This window comes from Equus caballus, chromosome 16 (assembly GCF_041296265.1).
Source record: "Equus caballus isolate H_3958 breed thoroughbred chromosome 16, TB-T2T, whole genome shotgun sequence".
NCBI classification, from domain to species: Eukaryota; Metazoa; Chordata; class Mammalia; order Perissodactyla; family Equidae; genus Equus; species Equus caballus.
The window spans coordinates 52,437,830-52,460,997 of record NC_091699.1 but is presented as its reverse complement, the minus strand read 5'-3'; the positions used below and the strand labels follow the sequence as shown (position 1 = coordinate 52,460,997).

Sequence of the window (23,168 nt, the reverse complement as noted above, 5' to 3'; positions counted from 1 at the left end):
GGGTGGTTAAGTTCATGCACTCTGCTTCTGGCAGCCTGGGGCTCACAGGTTCAGATCCCAGGCACAGACCTACACACCACTCATCAAGCCATGCTGTGACAGCATCGCACATACAACATAGAGGAAGATTGGTACAGATGTTAGCTGAGGGCCAATCTTCCTCACCAAAAAGAAAAGTGTAATATGGAAATTTTCTCATAAATAAAGCAGTATACTTATACAATGTGATCCCAACCATGTTTTTTTTAAATTCTAACCCTTACAAAGAGAGAAAGGAATTTGCCACAGATCATTGGTTGAGAGTCCTGCAAGTTATTTTTTCCTTCCATTTACTTTTTTGCATTTTCTAATTTTTATTGGCCATGTAGTATTTCACTATTGGGGAAAAAACATCAAAACCTACTGTGAAGATCCAGATGAGCTGAGGACCCTGGATTTTTTTTTTTCTCCCAGTCAGGGTATCTTGCTGCCTGTTGGGGGTGTGCCCCAGTTAGAAAAACCTACTCCTTTTGTTGTGTGAAGTGGAGTCCAAAGAAGCAGAAAGCAGCCTCCGTGAAGCTGTCGCCTGTACCATCACCCAGTGTGGGGAGGCGTGGGAAGCTCTCTCTCATCTCTCAGCCTTGGGATCTTGCAACCAGAGGACACAAGAACAGAAGGTAACAGTCCCTCCATGGAACTCTCCTGTTCTTGGTGGACAAAGCAATATGGCGACCAAGAGCGTGAGCTCTGGAGTCAGCCAGACCTAGGTTCTGTGATTATGTCACTTAAAACCTCCATGACCTAGGCAAGCCATGGACCCTCTCTGAACCTTTGTTTCCTCAACTGTAAAACAGGAGTAAAAATAATAATGCCTTGGGGTGTGAGGATCAAGAGAGACAATGTGTGGAAAGCACGTGGCACCTAGTAAGCTCTCAATAAATGAGAACCGCTTAGGATGATTGATCTTGCCTGGGTAAGAAGAGGCTAAAGGTCTAGAGAGGGAGTCTCTTGGGTCAGAGAGAAGGGAAAGTTTAGAAAAAGATGCATCCCACCTGCAAATGTCAATCCTGGCCATCCCAGGCCTGCGGAGGAAAACATTTAGTGAGGAAACATGGGGGGATTTTGATCCTGTTGGCAGAACCAGGCTTATCATATGGTATTTTCACCTCATGCCCTGAAACGTTAGTATTCTCTACTCCCCAGCTTCTGGTTCCAAGCCTCCTGCTTAGTTTCTGGGAGGCTCATCCGTGTGACAGTGATTTCTCTTTGGTGCTGGAGATACTCTTTTCCTTAAGTGGTGGCCCAGGCCATGAAAGACCTGAGAAGGGTCTTGGAAGCTCCCAAACCTCCTTCAAGCCCCACTGTGGCCATCTACTCCTGTCCCAGGACGTGTAGAATTGTGACATGGGAAGGAATGGAGCAAAGGATGAAAAGTCAAGAGCTAGGAACCATAGGGGTGAGTCCAATCTAAGCCTCCAGGTCAAGTCTGGCTTGAGTGTCCTGCCTGTGGTGCCCAGAGTAGGATCTCCAGTGACCTCTGCATCCCTCCCTCAACAGCAGTTAATGGAAGGAGCGTTTGGGGCTTGCTAGGGGAGCCTCTTGACTGAGTGGAGCAGCCATCATTCTTGTTGCCTCTGCTGCCATGGCTTGGGGTTTACTGATTGATGGCCTGAGGCTGCTGGGAGCAGATGGCCCAGTGGTATGAGCTGGAGGAGGTTTGGAGCCAAGTGGAGAAGTCCACTAGAGACTCTTGCAGACTATTCGTGGCCTGGGGCCCCTTGGGAGGCCAATACTCAGACAAGATGGCCTCCAAACCAAGAACTGAGAATCAGAAGTTTTCATTTATGTGTGGTTTGGTTCCTGAACTGAGCTGCAGGGGACGGGTTATGAGGCCACTAGTGCACACAGACTTGCTGCAGCATGCAACCGGGCCAACAACACATCCTGCTGGGCTGTAGTTGGTCGTTAGGGACCAGAGTCCAGAAAAGGCTTGATTCCTGCACCAGCAGGCCTGGCCACAGCCTGCTGCCCTGCTCAGTAGGTTGCCCCACTAGGAGAGACAGGAAAGGGCAGCCAAGGCAATCCAGGCATTTGGAGCCCCAGGCACCAGTCAAGGGGCTTTGCTGCTGCTCTTGAATCCTCATGTTGATGTTACAGAGTGGGAATTATGACCCACGTCCTGTAAATAAGGAAACTGAAGCCTAGAAAATAGAGTGAATTACCGAAGTCACTGGTATTGACCTCTACAGCCAGGATTCAGCCCCAGGTCTGCCTTTCTGTGAACACCTCTTGCTTTCTCCACAGCAGCAACCTGCCTTCTGGGAGGGAAGAAGTGGAGGGGTCTTGGGAAGAAATACAGCTGGTTCTTGTTCCTTCTCTCCGGGAATTCTGAACTGGAGCTCTGGCATGTGTGTGGCTCCACAGACTTGTCCCTCTTGGAGGAACAGGACTGGGCGTTTGTACCCTGAATCTGCCTGTCATTGGCTGAGGGTCACTTCTGGGATTAGGGGGGTAATAACTTCCTGGGCAGCTCAGGGTGAAGGGGCGCCCATTGGCTCAGGGAAAGTTTTCCAGAAAAGGACACTGAGCTGTCAGCAAGCAATGTGCAGAGCAGCTGGGACCAGGCACATTGACCTGTGAAGATGATCTGGGAAGAGCACCCAAGGCAACCTCCACAAGGAGAGAAGGCCAGAGTCCAGGGGTGAGGAAGTGCACTAGACGGAAGCCAGAGTCACAAGAGAAGTGGAGCGTGCATGGAGTCTAGACAAGCCGAACGGCCTCTGGCCCACCCTATGCCCATGGGCCATGGCTCGGGCGGTGCCGCTGGGTTCAAAGGTAGATAAGACCAAACCAGAAGGCATTATCATCCCCCTTTTGCAGATGACGAAACCATGGCTCGAACAGGCTGTGACTCACTTGAGACCCAGGCAGTAAGTGATGAAGTATGATGATTCCCAGTCTCTGCTCATCCCCTCAGCGCCCCTCCCCCTACTTTGTAGGAAAAGCCCAGTGCTACCACCGGGCAGAATTTAGCTCAGGGGGTAAATTTTTTCATAATGATGAGCCGCACCCCAGTCTATGGATCAAGGAAGGGCATAGGGGTAGACAAAATGTGAAGTTTGCCCTCGCCCTTCTTCCTGTGAGAAGAGCGAGCAGAAAACATCTGTTTCGTGGGCTGGGTCCCTGTCTGACGCTCCCAGGGTGGGCGGCTGAAGGCTCTCATCCAAGCTGATGAGTTTGGAGATTGGAATCTGGGGTGACCAACAATGAGCAAGGGGGGAATGCCCCCAGGGAGAGTGGGTGGGTGGTGACTGTGCTGGCAGGGAGGGGAGAGCCTGGAGCAGCCAGGGAAGGGCCAGTCCTTTGGGCAGAGGCCTCAGATCCAAGGGTGGGGCAACACTTGTCCAGAAGGGTTGACCTCACTCGGGGCCTCCTCCATCACATCTCTAGAGCTGCCCACGTGAAGGAGGGGCCGCAGAGATAATGAGGCCCTGGGGGTAGGTGGTGGCCAGGCTGCTGGAGTCATGGGCCTGGAACCCAGCACTTATGACTCACCTCCGCATGCCTCAAGCCCTGACCTTGGAGTCCAGTTCCAGGAAGAGCACGCCTATGCCAGACACCCAGTGTGTAGGGTCACTGTCTGTGATTCCCCGAGATCAGCAACGATAATAATAGTTCCCATTTCGTGAGGACTAATCATGTACGAGGCCCTGTTCTAAGTGCTTTACCACAGAAGGGGTCTTGCTCAAGACCACACACATGAGAAGATGGCAGAGCCGTGATTCCGATGCTGCTGCACCATATTGCTTCCCAAAGGCCTTTATGGAAAACAGCCCTCAACCCTCCTGGATTTTCAGACAGTCCTGATTTCTGGCTTTCTCTCCAATTGTCCCCCAAATACCTAGAACCGGTGAGTACATCCCTGGTGTTCCGAGGCAGCCACTTCAGTGTGTGCCTGGGGAGGGTCAGGGCTCTCTCTGTGCTTGGGACTGGCCAATCCCAAGGAGCCCTCACCTCTGACAGGCAGACAGAGTCCCCTTTGGGCTCCATCACTGGGCCCTAGAAGTCAGGGAGTCAACTTTGCTCAACCCCACATTCTGTTAGGGAAATCCCGTGGGAGGGGAGCTGGGCCTGCAGTCACAGGGAGAGCTTCTTGGCCTCACGGCAGCCCAGCCAGTGTCTTCCCCAGACCAGTCTTCCCATGAGCAATGAAAGAAGCTCATCTGGGATTGCTGAGGGGTAGCCCACCCCTGGCCCCACCCAAAGGAGAACTCACCCACCCACCGTACCTGCACAGCTGCACCCTCATGGGCTGCGCTCAGAACCAGGAGGAGAACCGGCCCTGAGGAGGGACTCCCTTCCTCAGACACGGAGGTGAGGGGGAGTGTGAGGAGGGTGTGATGGGCACTGTGGGGTCAATAGGGGAGGCAGGGCCACCCACAGAGAGATGTCATCCACTGGGTCTGGCCTGTCATCCATCAGGAAAAAGGCAAGGTCCCCTTCCACTAGAAACAGGGCCAGGGTGGGCCAGAAGGGCTTTGTCAGGTGGGCTCCAGAGGGGGGCTCACTGTCAGTGGCAGGACACAAGGGCAGCCTCTGCACAGAGACAGGCTGAGAGAAATAGCTCAGAAGAGAGAACCGAAGCCAGGTGTCACTGAACAGCTCCATTATTAGTTAGCAGCTAATCTCTTAGTTGTCAGTTAACACCTTAGTTTCCAGGCAATATCTTAGTTTGTTACTACTATTTTAATTGACTACTATTATGGACCGAATGTTTATATCCCTCAAAATGCATATGTTGAAACTCTACCCTCCACTTGATGGCCTCTGGGAAGTAATTAGGATTAGATGAGGTCGTGAGGGTTCCATCCTCATGGATGGGATTGGTGCCCTTATAAGAGTCACGAGAGAGCTTGCTTCATCGCTCAGCTCCCTGACATGTGAGGACCCTATGACAAGTCAGCAGTCTGCAAGCCCGAAGAGGGCCCTCACTGGAACTCAACTGCTCTGGCCCCTGATCTCAGACTTCAGCCCCCGGAACTGTGAGGAATACATTTCTGTTGTTTATAAGTCACCCCATCTATGCTACTTTGTTTCAGCAGCCCAAACTAAGACAACTGTTAACATCTTAGTCATCAGCAAACAATCCAAGTTATCAGCAAACATATTAGGTGTCAGTTCCCCTCTTAGCGAGTAGGAGTAGAGTAGACCTCTTAGCTGACAGTTACTTCATTTATTGCCTGCGACACCTCAATGGTGCACTAATACCTCAGTGGCCTGCTAATATCGTGAATGTCTACTAATCATCTTTAGCAATAAAAAGTTTTTAATTAGCAGCTAATTGGTAATGCAACTATAACATGTAAACCCCCAAACCTCAGTGGTCTCACACAGCAAACTTTATTTCTCATTCCCATAAGTCTTATCCTTTGGAGAAGGGAGCCGGGGAGGAAGTTCACTCTGTTCCAGCTTGATGGAGGAACCCAGGCTGATGGAGGCCCCACTGTCTTCAACCCTTGGCTTTCAAGGTCGCCCTGGACATTGATATCCAGGTTGCAGACGAGGGGGAGAGAGAGACGGAATTTCATAAGGAGATTTTTATGGGCCAGGTCTGGAAGTGGCATATATCACTTCTGCCCTATTTCTCTTGGCCAGAATTTGGTCAGCTGGCCTCAGAGGGGCCTGGGAAATGTGGTCCGGGTTGGGCAGCCACTTCTCAGCAACAACTCTGCATGAGGGAAGGGGAACCCAAACCTGTGGGCGGCCAGCTGCCTCTGCCACCTGAGCAATCTTCATTTCCAAACTCTTGTTGTCAGTGTACATCTAAGTTATCTTCTAAATATCTCAGTTGTCTGCTAACACCTGGGTTTACAGACGTCTCCTGAGTGACAACTGTTTACCCTCTAAATCTGTGAAAGCTCCTAATTGTGGCTCTCAAACAGCTTGTGGTCACAGACTGGATCATCGCTTACCCTGCCGATCCCGCCCTGCCCTCTGTCCTGGACTCCGGGCCGCACTCCACAGAGATGCGTGAAATCACAGACCTGCCTTATGCCATTTTATGAGCGACCAATTTTTACTCCAAAGGTTTGTTTGTTGGTCCCCAGTTCTGCCCGCTCTCCTTCCTCTGTGAGACTCACACACTGGTTTGTGGAGACAGTCTGGAGTGTTCTGTTGGTTTGGAGGGTGTGGGACGTTTTGAAAGGTAGAGAAGGGCAGGTTTCCCAGACGCCCTGCAGGAAGCCTGGGAAATTCTCCAGATTCCTGCTTCTGAAGGGTCATGGTTGTTGATTCAGGGTGGAAATGTGACCCATCCCCAAATGCTTCACTATGTTTTAGTCCTGGAGACTTACACCTCACCGGTGCCCCACTCCACCTCAACACACACATGTACATGCATATCACATACGCATACATCCCACTTACAATACACATACCACACACACAACACACACCACACACACATACCCACCATACCACACACCCCCACATACAACACACACACATACATGCACCACACACAAAAAACACATAACACAGGTGCACCACACAGCCAAGGGCCTGCTTTGGGGGAAAGTACCTGGTAATTTCTTTTTGCCTGACGGAGGTCAAGCCTCACGGTCACATGATTGGGGGGGTTGTGGGGAGGGCAATTTGATCTTGAGAATTAGTCAGAGTCACAGCTGTCAGTCAGGGAGGTGCCCGAGGCTGGGGCCAAGGGGGACAGTTACACAGGAAGGCCCCCCATCCTCACATGGGCTCAGGTGGGATGCCATCACCAGGGTGGCTCCCTACTCTGACGGCACCCACATATGGTGGGAGTCCTCTGTATTGTTAACAGCAGCACGGTAACAGGAGTCAGAACGCCACTCGCAGGGGTGGCCTGTATACTGAGCATTAACTTTGTGCCAGGGGTCTGGCTCAACAAATGGCCTGGCGGGTGAGATGGAGGATGGGAGCTCAGCTTGGCCGGAGTTCAGCTCCCACATTTACTGACCCCGACGGCTCGGCTCGTGGCTTAACCTCCCTGAGCCTCCATCTCCTCACCTGTGGAAACAGGAATAACAGTTCCAACCCCCAGTCGTTGTGAGGATTCAGTGAGTTAACGTGTGTAAAAAGGCTTAGGACTTGGCCAGTATTCTTATGATTCTATGCTTTATCCCATGTAATCCTCACCAGCCACACCGTGAGGAGGTTAACAAGCTGGGGCCCCACCTGACAGATGAGCAAACTGAGGCTTGGAGAGTCAGATAACCTGCCTCAGGTCGCCAGCTAGTAAGTGTCTGGAGGTAGGTGCTGTTCCATGATCAGGGTGCTGATTGCAGAGTTTATGAGAATTAATTGAGCTGTACACTTAGTACATCTGCCTTTTCTAAATCTGTGTTTCCTCAAATGTTGACTTAAAAAAAGTCTATAGGGGGCTGGCCCCATGGCCAAGTGGTTAAGTTCGCACGCTCCGCTGTGGTGGCCCAGGGTTTCACAGGTTCGGATCCTGGGCGCGGACATGGCACCACTCATCAAGCCATGCTGAGGTGGCGTCCCACATGCCACAACTAGAAGGACCCACAACTGAAATATACAACTATGACTGGGGGGATTTGGGGAGAAAAAGCAGGAAAAAAAAGAAGATTGGCAACAGCTGTTAGCTTAGGAGCCAATCTTTAAAAAAAAAAGTCTATAACACCAAATATTTTAAAAAGCCAGTTGTAACCCACCTAGCATGGCCTTGGCCAAGTCTCCCAGGCTCAGTGGCTCCATCTCCTCATAATTACACCCACTCCACAGGCGTCCACAGCAAGGCAATGAGTTGGGCTCCGGTATACGGTAAGTGTTTAGCACACGATAGTTCCTTCCATTCCCCTTCTCCCCATTCTCCTGGCCTCCCCGGCCTGCCCAGGGAAAGGCCTGTCCTGAGACAGGGCCCTGACGGAGAGAGGGTCCACCCAGAGAGGGAGAGCAGGGGTCAGAGACCGGACCTTGATAGCCACGGATTTCTCATCCTGCAGCCCTTCCTTTTCCAGTGGCCACTCATGACTGCCAGGCAGCCACAGGTGGGCAGGAGCTCCCAAGGGCGAGCTGAGGCACAGCCCTGGGGGCTGCGGCAGGGGTCAGGCCAGCTGAGGTCCAGGCTGGGGCCTGCTGGGGCAGTGACAAACATGAGCCCACCAGAGGGTGGCCTTAGGGATCAGGGAGAGGCAGTGCCGGGAGTGGGGGGTGCAGTGAGAGGATCCTCTCTTCCCAGACCCCACCTGGTTCTTGTCCAGCTGCTGATCTTTCCCTGAGACCCGAGGGGGCAGCAAAGGTGAGATGCTGCTGCTCCCTGTGCACCTGCCCCGTGCCCTTCCTCCCAGGCCTGAGCAGAAGAAGCTCAAAGACAGATCCCAGGTGACAGTAAAAAACACCAGGTCACCCACTGGGTTGAGCTCACCTGCATCTGTGGCCCCACAAGCTGCCAGGAGCCTTTGATCAGCCACGCTTTGCCCTGTGCTGTGCTAAGCAAAGTGCACCTGGGAATAAATGACACAACCTCACGTGGTCTGTCCCCCCCACCCCACCTCTCTCCACACTCCTCCCAGCTCTCTCCGCTCCAGAGACCCTGGCCTTTGCTGTTCCTCAGGCACAATGGGCACACTCCTGCCTCACACCTGCTGTCCCCCTACTGAGAAAGCTTCTCCCCAGATGCTTCATTCTCTCGCCTCCTGGTCTCCGCCCTCATGAGTTCTTCCCTGACCATCCTACATACCACCCCACCCCCAGCATTCCCTCCCCCTCTAGCAAATAATGATTTTTTTTGCATATTTATCTTGTCGTATCATTTATCTCCCTCTTCAGAATGTCAGCATTCAGAGGGCACGGACTTTTGTGGACCACCACATATCCCCGCTCCAGCCCCAGAAGCACATGCAGGTCCTCCGGGAACAGCTCTCCACCTCCCCTCCTGACCTTCCTGTGGGCTTGCCTCTCCCCAGAACGCCTTTCCCACCGCGCCTGGTTAGCTCCTTGGGTGCCTGGAGCAATCACCGGAGGGGTGTAGGCCGTAAAGCAGCATGTCAGAGCCGCATTTTGCTGGCAGTAGTGTGCCTGGTGAATTGGTCGTAAGGAGACTGACGAGGAGGCATTGGCCAATGCCCAGTCCAAGCTGGGGAAGAGCTTGCCCAGGGCCTGCCACAGCGCGGACCTCGGGGATGGCTGGAGCTCTGGGACAGGGCGGGGCCATGGAATGAGAGAGGAGAGACAGGCCAAAGTGACATGTCCCAGGGGAGGAGGTGAGAAGGACTATGATGTCCAGCACATCACCAGGGTAGAAAGTGCTGCCTTGAAGGGAGAGCCAGGAGGGCGAGTTCATTCAGGCGGCCCAGAGCCTACAGGCTGAGGGGACCTGGGTTGGAATGGTCGCTGTGCACCCTTGAGCCACCACATCTGATTCCTGCTTTGTATCCTCTGGAGGAGATGAGACCCCCAGGATCTCAAGATAGGGTGGACTGTGAACATGTCCATTCCAGTGGGCACGTCCCAGGGCCGGCCATTGGAGTGTGATTGCTGACGCGGGTCGCTGGTGTGCCTCACCCCACCGCCCGTGGAGAGGCCTCTGCGGGGGCGTGCCCGTTTGCCTCCCTGGGGCCTCCCTCCCTGCCGAAATGAGGGACTGTGATGAGGCGGGTGGGGGAAGGGCCCAACTCTACGCCTCTGCATTTGTCCATTTCAAGGCCCGTGGGACTTGTGGGCTGCAGAGGCCCTGGAGGTCTTCAGCCCAGGGATGCTCACTTTCCTCCCAGCCCCTCCCTCAGGGAACTGCCCAGCTCGAGAGAGAAGAAGCCCTTTTTGGAGGTGTTGGGGTGAAGTTTTGCAGCATCTCTTTGCAGTCGGCATCACACACAGGGAGCTGTGCGCTCTGTGGCTGGCTGCACAGTTGTTGGGAGCATGGGCTGCCGCGGAGCCGGCGACCCAGCCCCACTGCGCGTCTGCGGCTGGGTAACCCATTTCACATTCTCAGGCGCACGGTTCTCCGCAGCCTAACATCTGAAGGCAAGATGTGTTCTCAAAGGCGACAGCTGTGATGTTGTCCCTGCAAATCCTGCACGGTGGACATCAGCAACTGGGAAGAAATCCCAGAGACAATAGTGGAGGGCCGTGCTGGGACGTGCCACCTCCCTGGGGCTTGTGGTGGCCCAGAGGGTGGTGTGGGAGACACGCGCTTGCATGACAGGTGATTCAGAAGAGTTGGCTTCTGAGCGTGAGCAAGTTTTACCAATACTTTAACCAATCTATTTTACTCACATTTTCCTTTTTAGTTATGCGCCTCAGTGATATGATAAAATTTATCTAAGTAAATCAGAAAGATATAATTTATCAAGCACAAAATTAAAAGTCTAAGTAAAGACCATGCTGCCATGCTTTAATGGCAGCATTTTTTTCTTGTTTTTTTAATGTGGTACTTAGAATAATGGGCACCTTAAAATCAATGATGTCTTAAAAAGTTGGTGAAATATGCACAATCGTCCCATTTAAGTCTACTTACTACCTTGAGTTAACCTCTTAAGACAGCATTGGCCCGATTATATTGAAATCATTTTGGTGTCTGTTTTCCCCACTAGACCACTTCCTTGGGAGCTGAGAGGCACCTTGCTGGCCTTTGAGTCTGCAAAACCTACGCAATAAACAGTAGGGCAATGGCCTGGCAACCAGTGGGTTTGAGTCGTGGTGTGCTCCTGTATATCAGCCACCACGGTGCCTGCTCGTTGTTGGGTTTTTTTTTTTGTGGGAGAGTGGAAAGAGTCTGAAATTCCTGGGCTGCCTCTTCAGCAAGGCTACAGCTATGGTTGTGTAGGTTGTACACTGCACAAAGATGTCCAGTCCAGGAGGGTAGTGGGGCCAAAATCCGTGCCAGCCCTGCTGGCCCATCCATGTGCCTGTGGGACTCTGTCCAGAGCAGGCAGCTTTTCTCATTTGTACAAATATGCTGTAGAGATGATCCGAGGATTTGCTTCTCATCCTTTAAGCAAAATCTTCCCTGCAGATGCTCTTACCTAGGAGTCCTAAGCAGCAGGTCAGGATGGGCTAAAAGACTGACCTTCAACGTTGGTTCAGAGTCCGACAGTGATTCCAGGGTCAAGAAGTGATTACAGACTTGGGGCTGAAACTTGGTGGTGCGCGACAACTTCGAATTCTGATTCTGGCCCTAAGTGGGCTCTGTAACCTTGAGCAAGCTGTTAAACACAGCCAAGATTTTTATTTCCTTAATTGCAAAATTCACCCAGCGATGGGCATCCTGGGAGGGAAAACTGCTGGAAATAGTCTGGGGATATTTTATAAATTGAAAACTGCTAAGCAGCCCTAAATGATGACTGGGGATTTCTCTGCTGGGAGAACAAAAGCATGACAGTTGGATGGCTTCCTGCCTGGCCTTTCTGTTAAGGCTTCGGTTCTGGCCCCCTCACCTGGGCTGCCCAGAACCATTGCTGAGGGTTAGTCATGGGCATTATTGGAGCACAACCACCTATTGCAAATATGGTTCATGTGTGTTTTAAAGTCTTGATTGTCAAGAGCTGGGCTGAGCCCGAGGCTGGAAGCCTGCTGGGGAGGGAGCTTCAAGCCAAGGCCACACGGAGACAGCGGGAGAGGGAGTAAGGAGCTGCTGGAGGAAGCACTGTGGGTTTATTTTAAGACTGGAAAAGAGGAAAGCTGAGGAGCACAATGTGGTGCAGTAATGGCCCAGCAGTCCCTGGCCTTTCCCTGGATGTTTCCCCTGAGGCAGGAATGAAAAAGAACAAGTTTTCTATTTACCATGATGCTGGGGCTAGAGCCCAAGGGAGCCAGGAAGGGGAGAGGGGTGGGGACAGCCGTGGGTGTAGACCACAAAGAACCCGTTGGTTATGTTGGTGGTCTGAACCCTGGCTGTGGATCAGAACGACCCTCTCCGGGCCGGAACTGAAGACCACTGGACCGTGGAATGATGCAGATCCCAGCGTCCTGAGAGCCAGGGCAGCCCTGAGAGAGAGAGATGAGACCCGGAGAATGTTCTCCTCTAAGAACTGCCCCGAAGTAAGGCCGTTCGGGTCTGAGGGCATCCATGCTCCCAGCGCTGCCCCCTGGAGGGCCCACCTCACGGGTTCGGCTGGCTGCTGTGAAGGGCAGAGGGCCACCCCTCCAGCCTCTGTGTTCCTTCATCTCCCCTCAATGCGGAATCCAGATGTCGGTCTCTTTCTCAGTGTAGACTCTGTGTGAGGTCTGTACGAGCCACTTGAGGGAGGGGCAGACTGGCGCATTTTCAGCCAGGGTGACCCACTGTTCCCCAGAGATGACAACGTTTCCTCAAGGCCTTTCATCTGGCCGCCCCCTCACCGTTTTAAAATTCACTCAGGATAATGACCACCTGGGGTGAAGGTCTGAGCAGGAGTATTTCTCACTGAATTTAGATAAATCCAGAACCCACTACAAGCCCCAGGAGGCCACCTCCCTCTCCCACTGGGGAGCTCCCCTCCCCGACTGAACTGGGCCACACCCTCTTTCAGTTCCTGGTTCCCCGCCTGCCCACAGGCCCAGCTGTCGCAGCTGGCCCCCAGGCACAGCCACCCTTCCTCTGGTTCTTCCCCTCTTCGCCTCCAACACACTCCTGGTTTAGATGCCACCTCCTCACAGAGTTCTCCCCGACTAGCCCACTCCACCCCCAAGCCTTGCCCCTCCTGCCTGATTACCCTCATAGGACCACGTTCTTTGCTCTCCCAGCACTTCTTACAGCTCGTAATTCTCCACCCACTTGTGTGACTGTCCATGCGCGGCTGTCTCCCGCCAGCCCGGAGCCTCCGTGGGCAGTGGGCACCTCTACCTTCTTTCCCATGGCACACCCAGCTCTTAGCGCAGGCCTGGCGCTGAGCGGGTGCTAAAGAAATGTTTGTTGAATAGGTGAATGAACTGTTATTGCAACGCTTTTTTCAACCCTGCCTCACTGGGGGATTCTGGATGTTCAGGAAGGGGCTGGTTGAAGGGAGCTGAAGGACCGCCATGGGCCACTTCAGCCACTGAGCACGGCTCTGGTGTTAGTGTCCCAGGGCTGCCTTGGCAACTGAGTGGTTTAAACAGCAGAAGTCGATCCTCTCGCAGTCCTGGAGACCAAGAGTCCGAAATCAGGTGTTGGCAGGGCCGTGCTCTGGCTGAAGGCTCTCCGGAGAATCTCTCCTTGCTTCTCCCCGGCCTCTGACGGTGGTCAGCCCTCTCTGACATTCCTTTGCTTGTGGCTCACCGCTTCAGCCTCCGCCTCTGTCTTCATGGGCCCTTCTCCTCCTGTGTCTCTTCTCTTCTTACAAGGACACCAGCCACACTGGGTTTAGGGCCTGTCCTACTCCAGTGTGACCTCATCCTGACTAACTGCATCTGCACCACCCCTGTTTCCAAATATGATTACGTTCTGAGGGTCAGGAAGGATGTGAACTTTCGGGGGACATTGCAGGTCTCCAGCTGATCTCTTCTGTCCAGTTTTTCTCACTTCCTGCCGATGTTCTGCTCCCTCCAGCCCCACCCCCCACCTCTCGTTGGGAAGGAGCCTGATAAACTGTCCTTGCTGAGATGTAAGTGGCAACAGGACTTTACAACCCGTTTAGGAAAGTGAAGTACCAGTTTCTGGGTGAATGGTGAAACGACCCTGCTCCCCTGCCCTCCCACCTTGTCCCCTCCCTCCTCACCCCTTCCCTGTTCTCTGATCTCATGAAGTCCAGAATCCCTGGTTAAGGTCAACAACGTCACAACTCCCAACCAACAAGGGGAGGACCCGCCGACCACGCCCCATCGCCCCTCGTGTTTTTCAGTGTGAAGTCACGTGACCTCGCACTTGGACGTGGGCATCCCCAGCTCACTGAGGCGTCCATCATGAGGACATGCAGTTACTTGGGTGGGCGTCGATTAAGACAGGCCGGGGCTTGGGGCTGACCCTCTGCAGCAGGCGCCGCCAAGGCCTGGGGAGGCAACGTGCGCCTCTCATGAGGGAATTTGTCTCTTCAGAAAGGGACAGAGGGATGACCCCAGTTATGGATGGGCAGTGGCACAAGACTACCCATTTGTTTATAAGACTACCTACAAACACTGGGGCTGTTTGCTGCCCTCGCATCAATTTCTGGAAGCTCCGGGTGTGTTAATTGGGTCCTCTGAGAGGCAAGGACCAAGATGAGATTAGACATGCAGGAGATCTATGGGGGAAAATGCCTGTAAAGGAGGATGGGAGGGGGAGGGTGGCAGTTGGAGGAACCCTCAGACAGAGATGCAGGTTGAGCCCTGTGAAGGAGAGAAGGAAGCAAGAAGGAAGGAAGGTCTTAGCTGCCTACAAGAGTCCTGAGGTCAAAGTTGCCTATTGGAGGAGCCCCACACCTCGCAGGAGTGGGCCTGCCTTAGTGTCGCTGCCACTCTCAGCCATGAGCAGGGAGCAGCCCACAGGAGGTGTGGCCTCAGCACACCTGGATTCAGAGGGTGTCTCTGGGCATCAGGCAGTTGTGCTTCCCTCCAGGAGGAGAGCAGAGGGCTGCTGGTGGGTCAAGGGGGCCAACAGTCCTTTCCCAGCCCTGCCATCAGCTTGGTCTCTATCGGGCTGAGAAGCCTGGGGTCTGGGGATCCCATCTAGGTCAGTTCCCAAGTGGGTGAGGACTGCAGGAGGGATGCGCCCTCCTCACCCAGGCCTCCCCACTCTCCTGGAGTGAAGGTCCCCCCGACAGCCAGCCCACAGCACGGGAGTTTCAGGGAGGCACTCTAACGTCAGTGAGGGCTGGACATCCTCAGAGGAAATCAAGCTATGAAATCGTTTTCAACACAAAAGCCCCATTTATTTTGACAAGAAAAAAAGTAGTGGCTCCAACCAGCGCTCAGATGAGGTGGGCGCCCTTGGCCTCCTGCTGTGTGTTATGGTCCATCCACAGCTCTCAGAGCGTGTGGAGCAAACCTTTTTCATGGTTTTGGGTTGTTTTTTCTACATGCTTAGAGGATTGTGAGCCTTTTGTACTTCTCAGTATTTCCCATTTTGAGTTCCCCATAGACTGGTTGTACCAAATTGATGGAGCATGACACATAGCTTTGGCCTTAGGGCTATATTTTTATCTCCTAATTGGTTGAGCCTTAAAGAAGGGGTGGAGAGTGGCTGTGAAGACGTCAGCAACGTGAAATCAAGCAGACTAAAATAAACAGGGCAGTCCTCCTTCCTGTCTGTGGGGCTCCAAGTGGCAGGTCACTTCTCCTCCCAGGTAGCAGATGGGGAACTGCTTCACACCAAGATCCTCAGTTCACAGTTTCTCTGGAAGCTTCCAGGGTTTTCCTCAGGCTGCACTCAAGCTGGGAGATGCCTCTTTCATAGCTCACACCCCAGCCATGAGGATTAATGAAAATGTCACAGGCACTTTTTTCTTTCTGATGTTGCTTTACAAATGTAGCACAAATGTCCTCGAGTCCTCTGGCCTTCTGGAGTCACTCACTTCTTTATTACCCAAATAAACTAGACCCAGCCCCCAATCCCATGAGCCTGGGGGAAGTCATGGCCCCTCCCCACTGACACTGCCCTGCCAATGACCTCCATGTCGCCAAGCCCACGGACACGGTTCCATTCTCCTCTGAATTTGATAAACATGCTCTTTGCTCTCCTCCCCTCCTACCTCCCCTGGTGGCTCACCTCAGCCTTCTTTTCTGGCTCTTCCCTCTCTGAACTCTTCAGCAGTTCGTCCTGGGCCCTCTCTTCTTCTCTGTCTACACCCCCTGCCCAGGTGAGCTCACTCAGCCCATGGCTTCACACCCCATTGACTACAAATCTAAGGTCCAGCCAGCCCTCTCTTCTGGCCACCCAGTGGGCTTCTTTGCTTCACCTCTTGATCTTCCCTCCAACTCAGTTTCTCTCCAAGTCTGCTCCATTTCAGTAATTGACCCAACACCTGTCGCCAACCCTGCCAGCTCCTCAAGTGGGAATCTTGGGAATTCTACTGGATTCTCCTGCTTTCTTCGTTTCCCACATCTCCATCCACAATCTCTGTCTGTCCCACCTCCCAGCCTCTTGAGTCCGTCCACTGTTTCCTGATGTCAGCCCATTGCCTCACTGGTACCACAACAGCCTCCTTACCTTCTCAGCCATCACATGACCGCTACCCTTGGCAGCCAACCCTGCTCCCTATTCTATTCTTAACATGGCAGCCGTGGCAATCTTGTCAGAGCTTAGCTCAGATCCTGTCATTCTTCTCCTTAACAATCTCCAATGGCAAACCCAGCAATGGGCCAGTGAGACACCCCCACCCCAGCCCTGCCTGCCTGGCACCCCGCTCTCCCAGTGCTCTCCTGCTCCAGCCACAGTGGCCTTGCTCTCCAGGAGCTGGGATATTGCCTTTCCCTCTGTGGGATTGCTCCTCCTCGGTATCTGAGTGCCTGGGTTTCTTCAAGCTACAGAGCTCCCTTCAAATATTACCTCCCTAAAAGGCTCCCTGAAAATTCCTGTGCTTTATTGTACAGAGATCTTTCATCTCCCCCGTACTTAATCTCCTCCTGTTAGACTATGAGTAATGTGAGTGTGTTAGCAGAACGGGCAGGCTGTGTATAACCAAAAGGCTAATTGATTATTTTCATCTGCTCTGAGGGCCGAACTGCCAGCAGTACAAAGAATTGGCTGAGCAATTAAATGACGCCTGTTCTCTGCAGCTTCACATGTCCCCCATCACGTTCTTGGGTGGAGCCCAAGGTCAGGGACATGTATGGCTGGTAATGGGACAGAGGCATGAAGCTATATGATAAAAGCCTTCTTGTTTTGCTCACTCTGCTTCGGCGGCCCAAGGTTCACAGGTTAAGTGCTAAGTGAAGTAAGTCAAACAGAGGAAGACAAATACTGTATGATCTCACTTATATGTGGAATCTAATAAAAACAAGGTCATAGATACAGAAAATTGATTTGTGGTTTACCAGAGGTGGGAGTTGAGGGGTGGGCAAAATGGGTGAAGGTGATCAAAAGGTACAAACTTCCAGTTATAAAATGAATAAGTCCTGGGGATGTAACGTACAGCATGGCGACTACAGTTAATAATACTGTATTGCATGTTTGAAAGTTGCTGAGAGAATAAATCATAAAAATTCTCATCACGAGAAAACATTTTATAACTATATATGGTGATGGATGTTAACTAGACTTATCGTGGTGATCATTTTGCAATATATATAAAGATCGACTCATTGTGTTGGACACCTGAAACTAATATAATGTTGTATGTCAATTATACCTCCATAAAGATTTCAATAAGGAAATAGTTGTTACATAGAAATACATCATATATGTAAGTTGTGAAGCATAACACTAAAAATTGTATCCAAGAACCACCGCCCCATTTAAGAACTGGGATATTCTCTACGTTGTTGAAGCTCATGTGTTCCCCTCCCCAATGACACGAGGAGGTAACCAACATCTGAAGTTTATTATTTTTTTTTTATCATTCTCTTGCACTTCCTTATACTTTCGCTTGTTTCTGAACTTTATAAAAATAGTCTCTTGTGTAAGTAGTCTTCTGGGACATTAGGATGCGTCCATAATAATGCACAGAGCTGTAGTTCATAAAATGTGTGAATGGAATACAGGTCTTTTTGCCCAATCTACCATCAGTGGACTTTGGGGCTGTTTCCAGGATTCTGCTATTACTAACAATATTGCTATGAAAGTTCAGCACCTGCCCCTAGGGCATGTGTTTCTCAGGCCGTAGGAGTGGAGCAGCTGGGGTCAAGTCTAAGTTCATGCTCCACGAGGTGACTGGTTCCCAAGTGGTCCTGTGTGTACAGCCCCGGCGCTGAGCAGAGCCTTCCCTACTCCACCCTCGACAACACTTGCTGTCATTGGGCTTTGCAATCAGGGCCCATTTGGTGGGGTGTTTGGTGAGCGGCTTTTTCTTGCTATGTTCCAGTCCCAAAAGTGGGCCCAGGTTTAATTCCAGGGTGAGTCGGCTCCTGAGGCCGCCTTCCGGAGGTTGTTAGAGGGCTGAGGTGAGAGCAGGATCTTTGGTATTGAAAGGAGCTGTGTCTGCCGTCCAGCTCCGCCACAAACAGGCTATGCTACCTTAGAGCTTCAGGACCTCTTTGAGCTTCAGTTTCTGTGAAATGGGGACAGCTCCTAATGTGCGGGGCTGTTGACAACCCACTGAGGAAACTGTAAAGTGCCCAGCACAGTGGTACACACACATACATTCCTCATAGACACAAACACCAACACACACACAGACAAATCAAGACCCACACAGACACATCCCACCCACGGTAACCACCTGTCACCAACCCAGAGCCTGTCCCCATCCATATGCACACTTGGAGACACAAACACACAGAGTCAAATAATGGATTCCCCAGACATACACTCGTAGCCCTTACTTGAATACAGACACACACGCACACACACGCACACACACACACACACTAGCCAGCCTTTCCTCTCGAGTCCCTTCATCCCGCCCCCCTCTCTGGTTCTGTTCTATCTTCTCACTGGTCGTTTTGCCTCTCACAGGTCATTTCATCTCCAGATACTAGAACCATTATGTTTCGGCCCCTCCATAATCATCTCAGCACATCTGAATTACGGTAGCTTCAAGTATCTTTGTTTTTTGTTTTGTTTTATTTGTGATGGATCAAAAAGACTGCTGAAACAAAGAAAAGATCAACTGAGCAGAAACAAGCTTATATAGGAACATCCTTTATAGTTCTACTGTCAGAGAGGAGAGCTGTGTGACTTGGTCCGATTCAGTGACATGGTTGATCTGGGGCACATTTAAGTACAAGTGACAAGGTTGGGTTAGCAAAGGCTTTGCTAGGCCGGATCTCTGTACGTGGCCCTCAACAGATTGGATGCTGCCCACCACATTGGGAAGGACAATCTACTGAGTCCACTAATTTGAATGTGAATTTCATCCAGAAATACTCTCACAGACACACCCGGAAACAATGTCTAATCTAGGCAGCCTGTGGCCAGTCGAGCTGACACATAGACTTAACCATCACACTGTGTGATTCCATTTAATACATGAAAAACAGAAATACCCAAAATTAATCTGTGCTTTCGGAAGTCAAGAGGGTGGTTACCCTTGGGAAGGTGGTGATGGGTGAGAACACAAGGGGACTTCCAGGGTGCTGGGTGATGTTCTGTTTCTTGATCTGGATCCAGTTTACACAGAAATGTTCAGTTCATGAAAACCCATTATGCTATATGCTCTCTGTATGTCCTACTTCTATCAAAAGTTTTGAAAAGAAGGATGCACACAAAGACAGTCTTTTCAACAAATGGTGCTGGAACAACTGAACATCCACATGCAAAAAAATGAATCCAGACACAGACCTTACATCCTTCACAAAAATTAACTCGAAATGGATGATAGACCTAAATGCAAAATGCAAAACTATGAAACTCCTAGAAGATAACACAGGAGAAAATCTAGATGACATTGGGTATGGTGATGGCTTTTTAGATGCAGGAAAGAAATAACTGATAAACTAGATTTCTTTAAAATTAACAACTTCTGCTCTGCAAAGGACAATGTCAAGAGAATGAGAAGACAAGCCACAGACTGGGAGAAGATATTTGTAAAAGACACATCGGATAAAAGACTATTATCCAAAATATACAAAGAACTCTTGAAACTCAACAATAGGAAAAGGAACAACCTGATTTAAAAATGGGCATAAGTCCTGAACAAATACCCCAACAAAGATGGACAGATGGCAAGTAAGCGCGTGAAAAGATGCTCCACATCATGTGTCATCAGGGAAACGCACCTTAAAACAACAGTGAGACACCACTACATACCTGTTAGAATGGCCAAAGTCCAGAACACTGACAACACCAACTGCTGACAAGGATGGGGAGCAACAAGGACTCTCATTCTTTGCTAGTGGGAATGCAAAATGGTACTACTGTTTTGAAAGACAGTTTGGAAGTTTCTTATAAAACTAAACATATTCTTATCATACAATCCAGTGGTCTCAATCCTTGGGATTTACCCAAATGAACTGAAAACTTATGTCTACACAAAAACCTGCACACGGATGTTTATAGCAGCTTTATTCATAACTGCCAAAACTTGGAAGCAACCAAGAAGTCCTCAGTAGGTGAATGGATCAATAAACTGCGGTACATCCAGACAATGGCATATTATTCAACGCTAAAAAGCAATGAGCCATAAAGTCAGGAAAAGACATGGAAGAACTTAAATGTATGTTACTAAGTGAAAGAAGCCACTCTGAAAAGGCTACATATTATATGATTTCAATTATATGACATTCTGGAAAAGGCAAAACTATGAAGACAGTAAAAAGATCAGTGGTTGCCAGGGGGGCTGGGGGAGGACGGGATGAACAGGGGGAGCACAGAGGATTTTTAGGGCAGTGAAACTATTCTGTATGATACTATAATGGTGGATACGTGTCGTTATACATTTGTCAAAACCCACAGAAATGTACAATATCAAGAGTGAACCTTCATGTTAAACTATGGACTTTCAGTGCTAATGATGTGTCAACATAGGTTCATTGGGTGTAATAAATGTACCACTCTGGTGGGGGATGTTGATGGTGGAGGGGGCTCTGGGGGGGTGGGGGAGGAGATATCTGAGTAATCTCTGTGCTTTCTGCTCAATTTTGCCATGAAACTCAAAACTGTACTTTTGACAACACAAAAGTATACTTTCCACTCAGTTTAAAACTGCTCTAAAAAGTAAAGTTCATTAATTAAAAAAAGGACATGTGGCTATTACCTTCAGCCTGCACCCAGTGGAGATCAATTCCTAAGTAGGAAATTCATGGATTCACAAACTTAGGTGCAGACAGGACCTCAGACGTCACTCAGAAATCACTCAAGGCAACAAGCAGACTCCCAGAGAGCAAATCCCAATGCCTCTACTTACCAGCTGTGTGCCCTTGGGCAATTTACTGAACTTCTGGGAGCCTCTGTTTCTCTGTCTGTAAAATGGAAGTAATATGGAATTTATCTCAGAGAGTCATTATGAGGATTAAATAAGATAATTTATGGCAAACAGTCAGTGCTCCATAAATGTCAGCTATTATTAGCATTATTACCATCCAGTAGAATATTCATTCATTCATTCAACAGTAATGAACTGAGCAGTGTGCAAGGTACGAGGATGAACAAGGCCGACCTGGTCCCTGCCCTCACAGAGCTTGTAGTCTAGTCCCACCTCCCTCCGGGCACACACTGGTATTGGAAACAGAAGACGTGCTTCCCATTCGGGCTTTGCAGACAAGCATCTGCTGATACACACACACTGGAAGCAGCCCCAGGGGCTTCAGCAGCCGAGGAATCGCTCAGATGATTTTGTTATGAGAGGTGGGGTGGCACAGAGCCGCGCTGCCGGGGTGCCAATCCCGATCCACTGCCTCCTCACTGTGGAACTTTAGGCGGGTTCCTTACCTCCCCTGTGCCTCAGTTTCCTCATCTGTGTAAAGGAGTGGATAACAGAACCTATCTCACGTGTTGTTAGGAGGATGGAACCCTGTAACACAGGGAGAGTGCAGAGAGTGGTGCTGGGCACAGAGTAGGTGCTGTGACGTGTCCGCCATCACTATTCTTGTTATGACTCATCAGCGGTTCTGACGCTGACCCCAGCCAGATGGTAACCAGGGGAAAGCAAAGCAGACCTTGGTGTCGATGAAGAAATCCAGGTGACCAAGTCGTCTCAGCTGCACAGAGGAGTTCTGGAGAATGTGCTCACCTCCTAGGTGTTTATCCCACGGATATGCTTGCACAGGTGTGAAATGGTTTATAAGTCATCCACTGCTGTGGCATCGGTAATAGCTAAAACATGGAGGCAGCCTAGACATCTGTGAATAGGGGACTGGTTAAAAAAATCCATGACTCACCCGGAGAGAGAAATATTAGCCCTCAAAAAGAACAAGGCAGCTGCATGTGAAATGATGTGAAAAGATTATCGTTAAGTGCAAAATGCAAGGGGCAGTGCAGCTTGACTTTCTGTGTTAAAAAAAAGAAGTGTGCGTGCCCACGTACTTTGGTAACAGGATGGTGGTTGTCTCTGGAGGGAGCACCGCTTGCCTGGGGCTCAGGGGCGGGAGGAACATGTTCTTTTCACTCTGTGCTCCTCGCACCTTTTGCATTGGAAGTCCTATACACATATTACTTACTTTAAAAAAAGATTAAGCAGATATTGGAGCTGATTTAGAAATCAGCACTCTAGTTCACTGTGTCCTGTGAGACACCTCTCGCTGCTCTCTGAGCAGATGGCCCTGGGCGGGGTTGGGCCAGGGCCAGCGGGCAGCCTCCCTCCCCCGTGGGTGTGTGGGGAGCCACGTGGGGCCCTGTGGTCGGGCACATGCCTCCAGCTGGGTCTTCCTGTGTGGTGGAAGGCCCGGGGTGCGGAACTGAGACTGGGGAAGAGTGGGCTCCAGCAGCCTGACAGAGGCTGCACACACAGGGGAAGGTCGTGGTCCTAAGATCTGAGTCTGGTCTGGGCAGCTCTCCAGGGCAGACAATCACGAGACAAAGGCTCATTATGAGAGCCAGGAAAGGGCCTTCCATCACAGCTGCTTCTCTCCATTCACGGGGCAATTCCACAGCGAAACTTGGGGCCAGAGCAGCCCGAGGTTCAGGAAACAGATTCGGAGGGGCCAGGGTTTCCTGGCCTGCTCTGGGCATCAGCGGGGTGGAAAGAGCCCAAAGGAACTGAGTTCTTAATTCTCCATCCATCTGCTCAGCTGAAATATAAAGATTCTTTTCAGAGCTCTCCCCGGAGTGGCTCTCCAGCTTTGGGACACACACAGCATTGTGTGCAGGGACATTCCCCGGAGCCAAGCAAAAGTGACAGAAAGGCCCTTTCAGTTAACTGCAAAATAAGCAGGGCTCTGTCCAAAGACAGGGACCCTTTGCCTCACGGGCCCCCTGGTAATTCACAGGGTGTCAGAGCACCGTTTATTGCTTATAGTCTATTGGATTAGGGTTTTTCAAATGCCTTTTAGTCAACAATTCTTTATACACACCTATGCATGCGAACAGATATTCTTAAGTCAAATATCCCTTATGTATTCAAACACACATGCACACATATTTATTTGTAGTCACAGCTCTGACTAGCAAGATAATCAATACACGAGGTAGACCAAATATTTGGTACAAGGTAATCAGACGAGACCTGTAGAAGGTTTGCAGTGGCATACAAAGCTGCAAGAGTGATAATGCAGCCTCT

General features: G+C 50.8%; 1 protein-coding gene and 1 long non-coding RNA gene across 3 annotated transcripts in view; one reads left to right on the top strand and one right to left on the bottom strand.

Annotated features, from left to right (window-relative positions):
• LARS2 (leucyl-tRNA synthetase 2, mitochondrial) overlaps nt 1-995 on the top strand; it is a 165,808-nt gene extending 164,813 nt beyond the window's left edge. Inside the window, exon 21 of the mRNA XM_070237846.1 lies at nt 454-995. Within this exon, the coding sequence (XP_070093947.1) occupies nt 454-660 (207 nt within the window). The 3' untranslated portion in view covers nt 661-995. The remainder of the gene's footprint in view (nt 1-453) is intronic.
• A 16,382-nt stretch (nt 996-17,377) lies between these two features.
• Nucleotides 17,378-21,743, bottom strand: LOC111768351 (uncharacterized). Of its 2 annotated transcripts, none has more exons than XR_011426932.1 (3): nt 21,610-21,743; nt 20,859-20,913; nt 17,378-18,062 (listed from the first exon to the last, which is right to left on the bottom strand). It is a non-coding gene; the product is annotated as an uncharacterized lncRNA (long non-coding RNA). The 2 variants fall into 2 exon arrangements; XR_002800639.2 differs by lacking the exon at nt 17,378-18,062 and adding an exon at nt 19,708-19,844.
• Nucleotides 21,744-23,168: the final 1,425 nt, after the last annotated feature.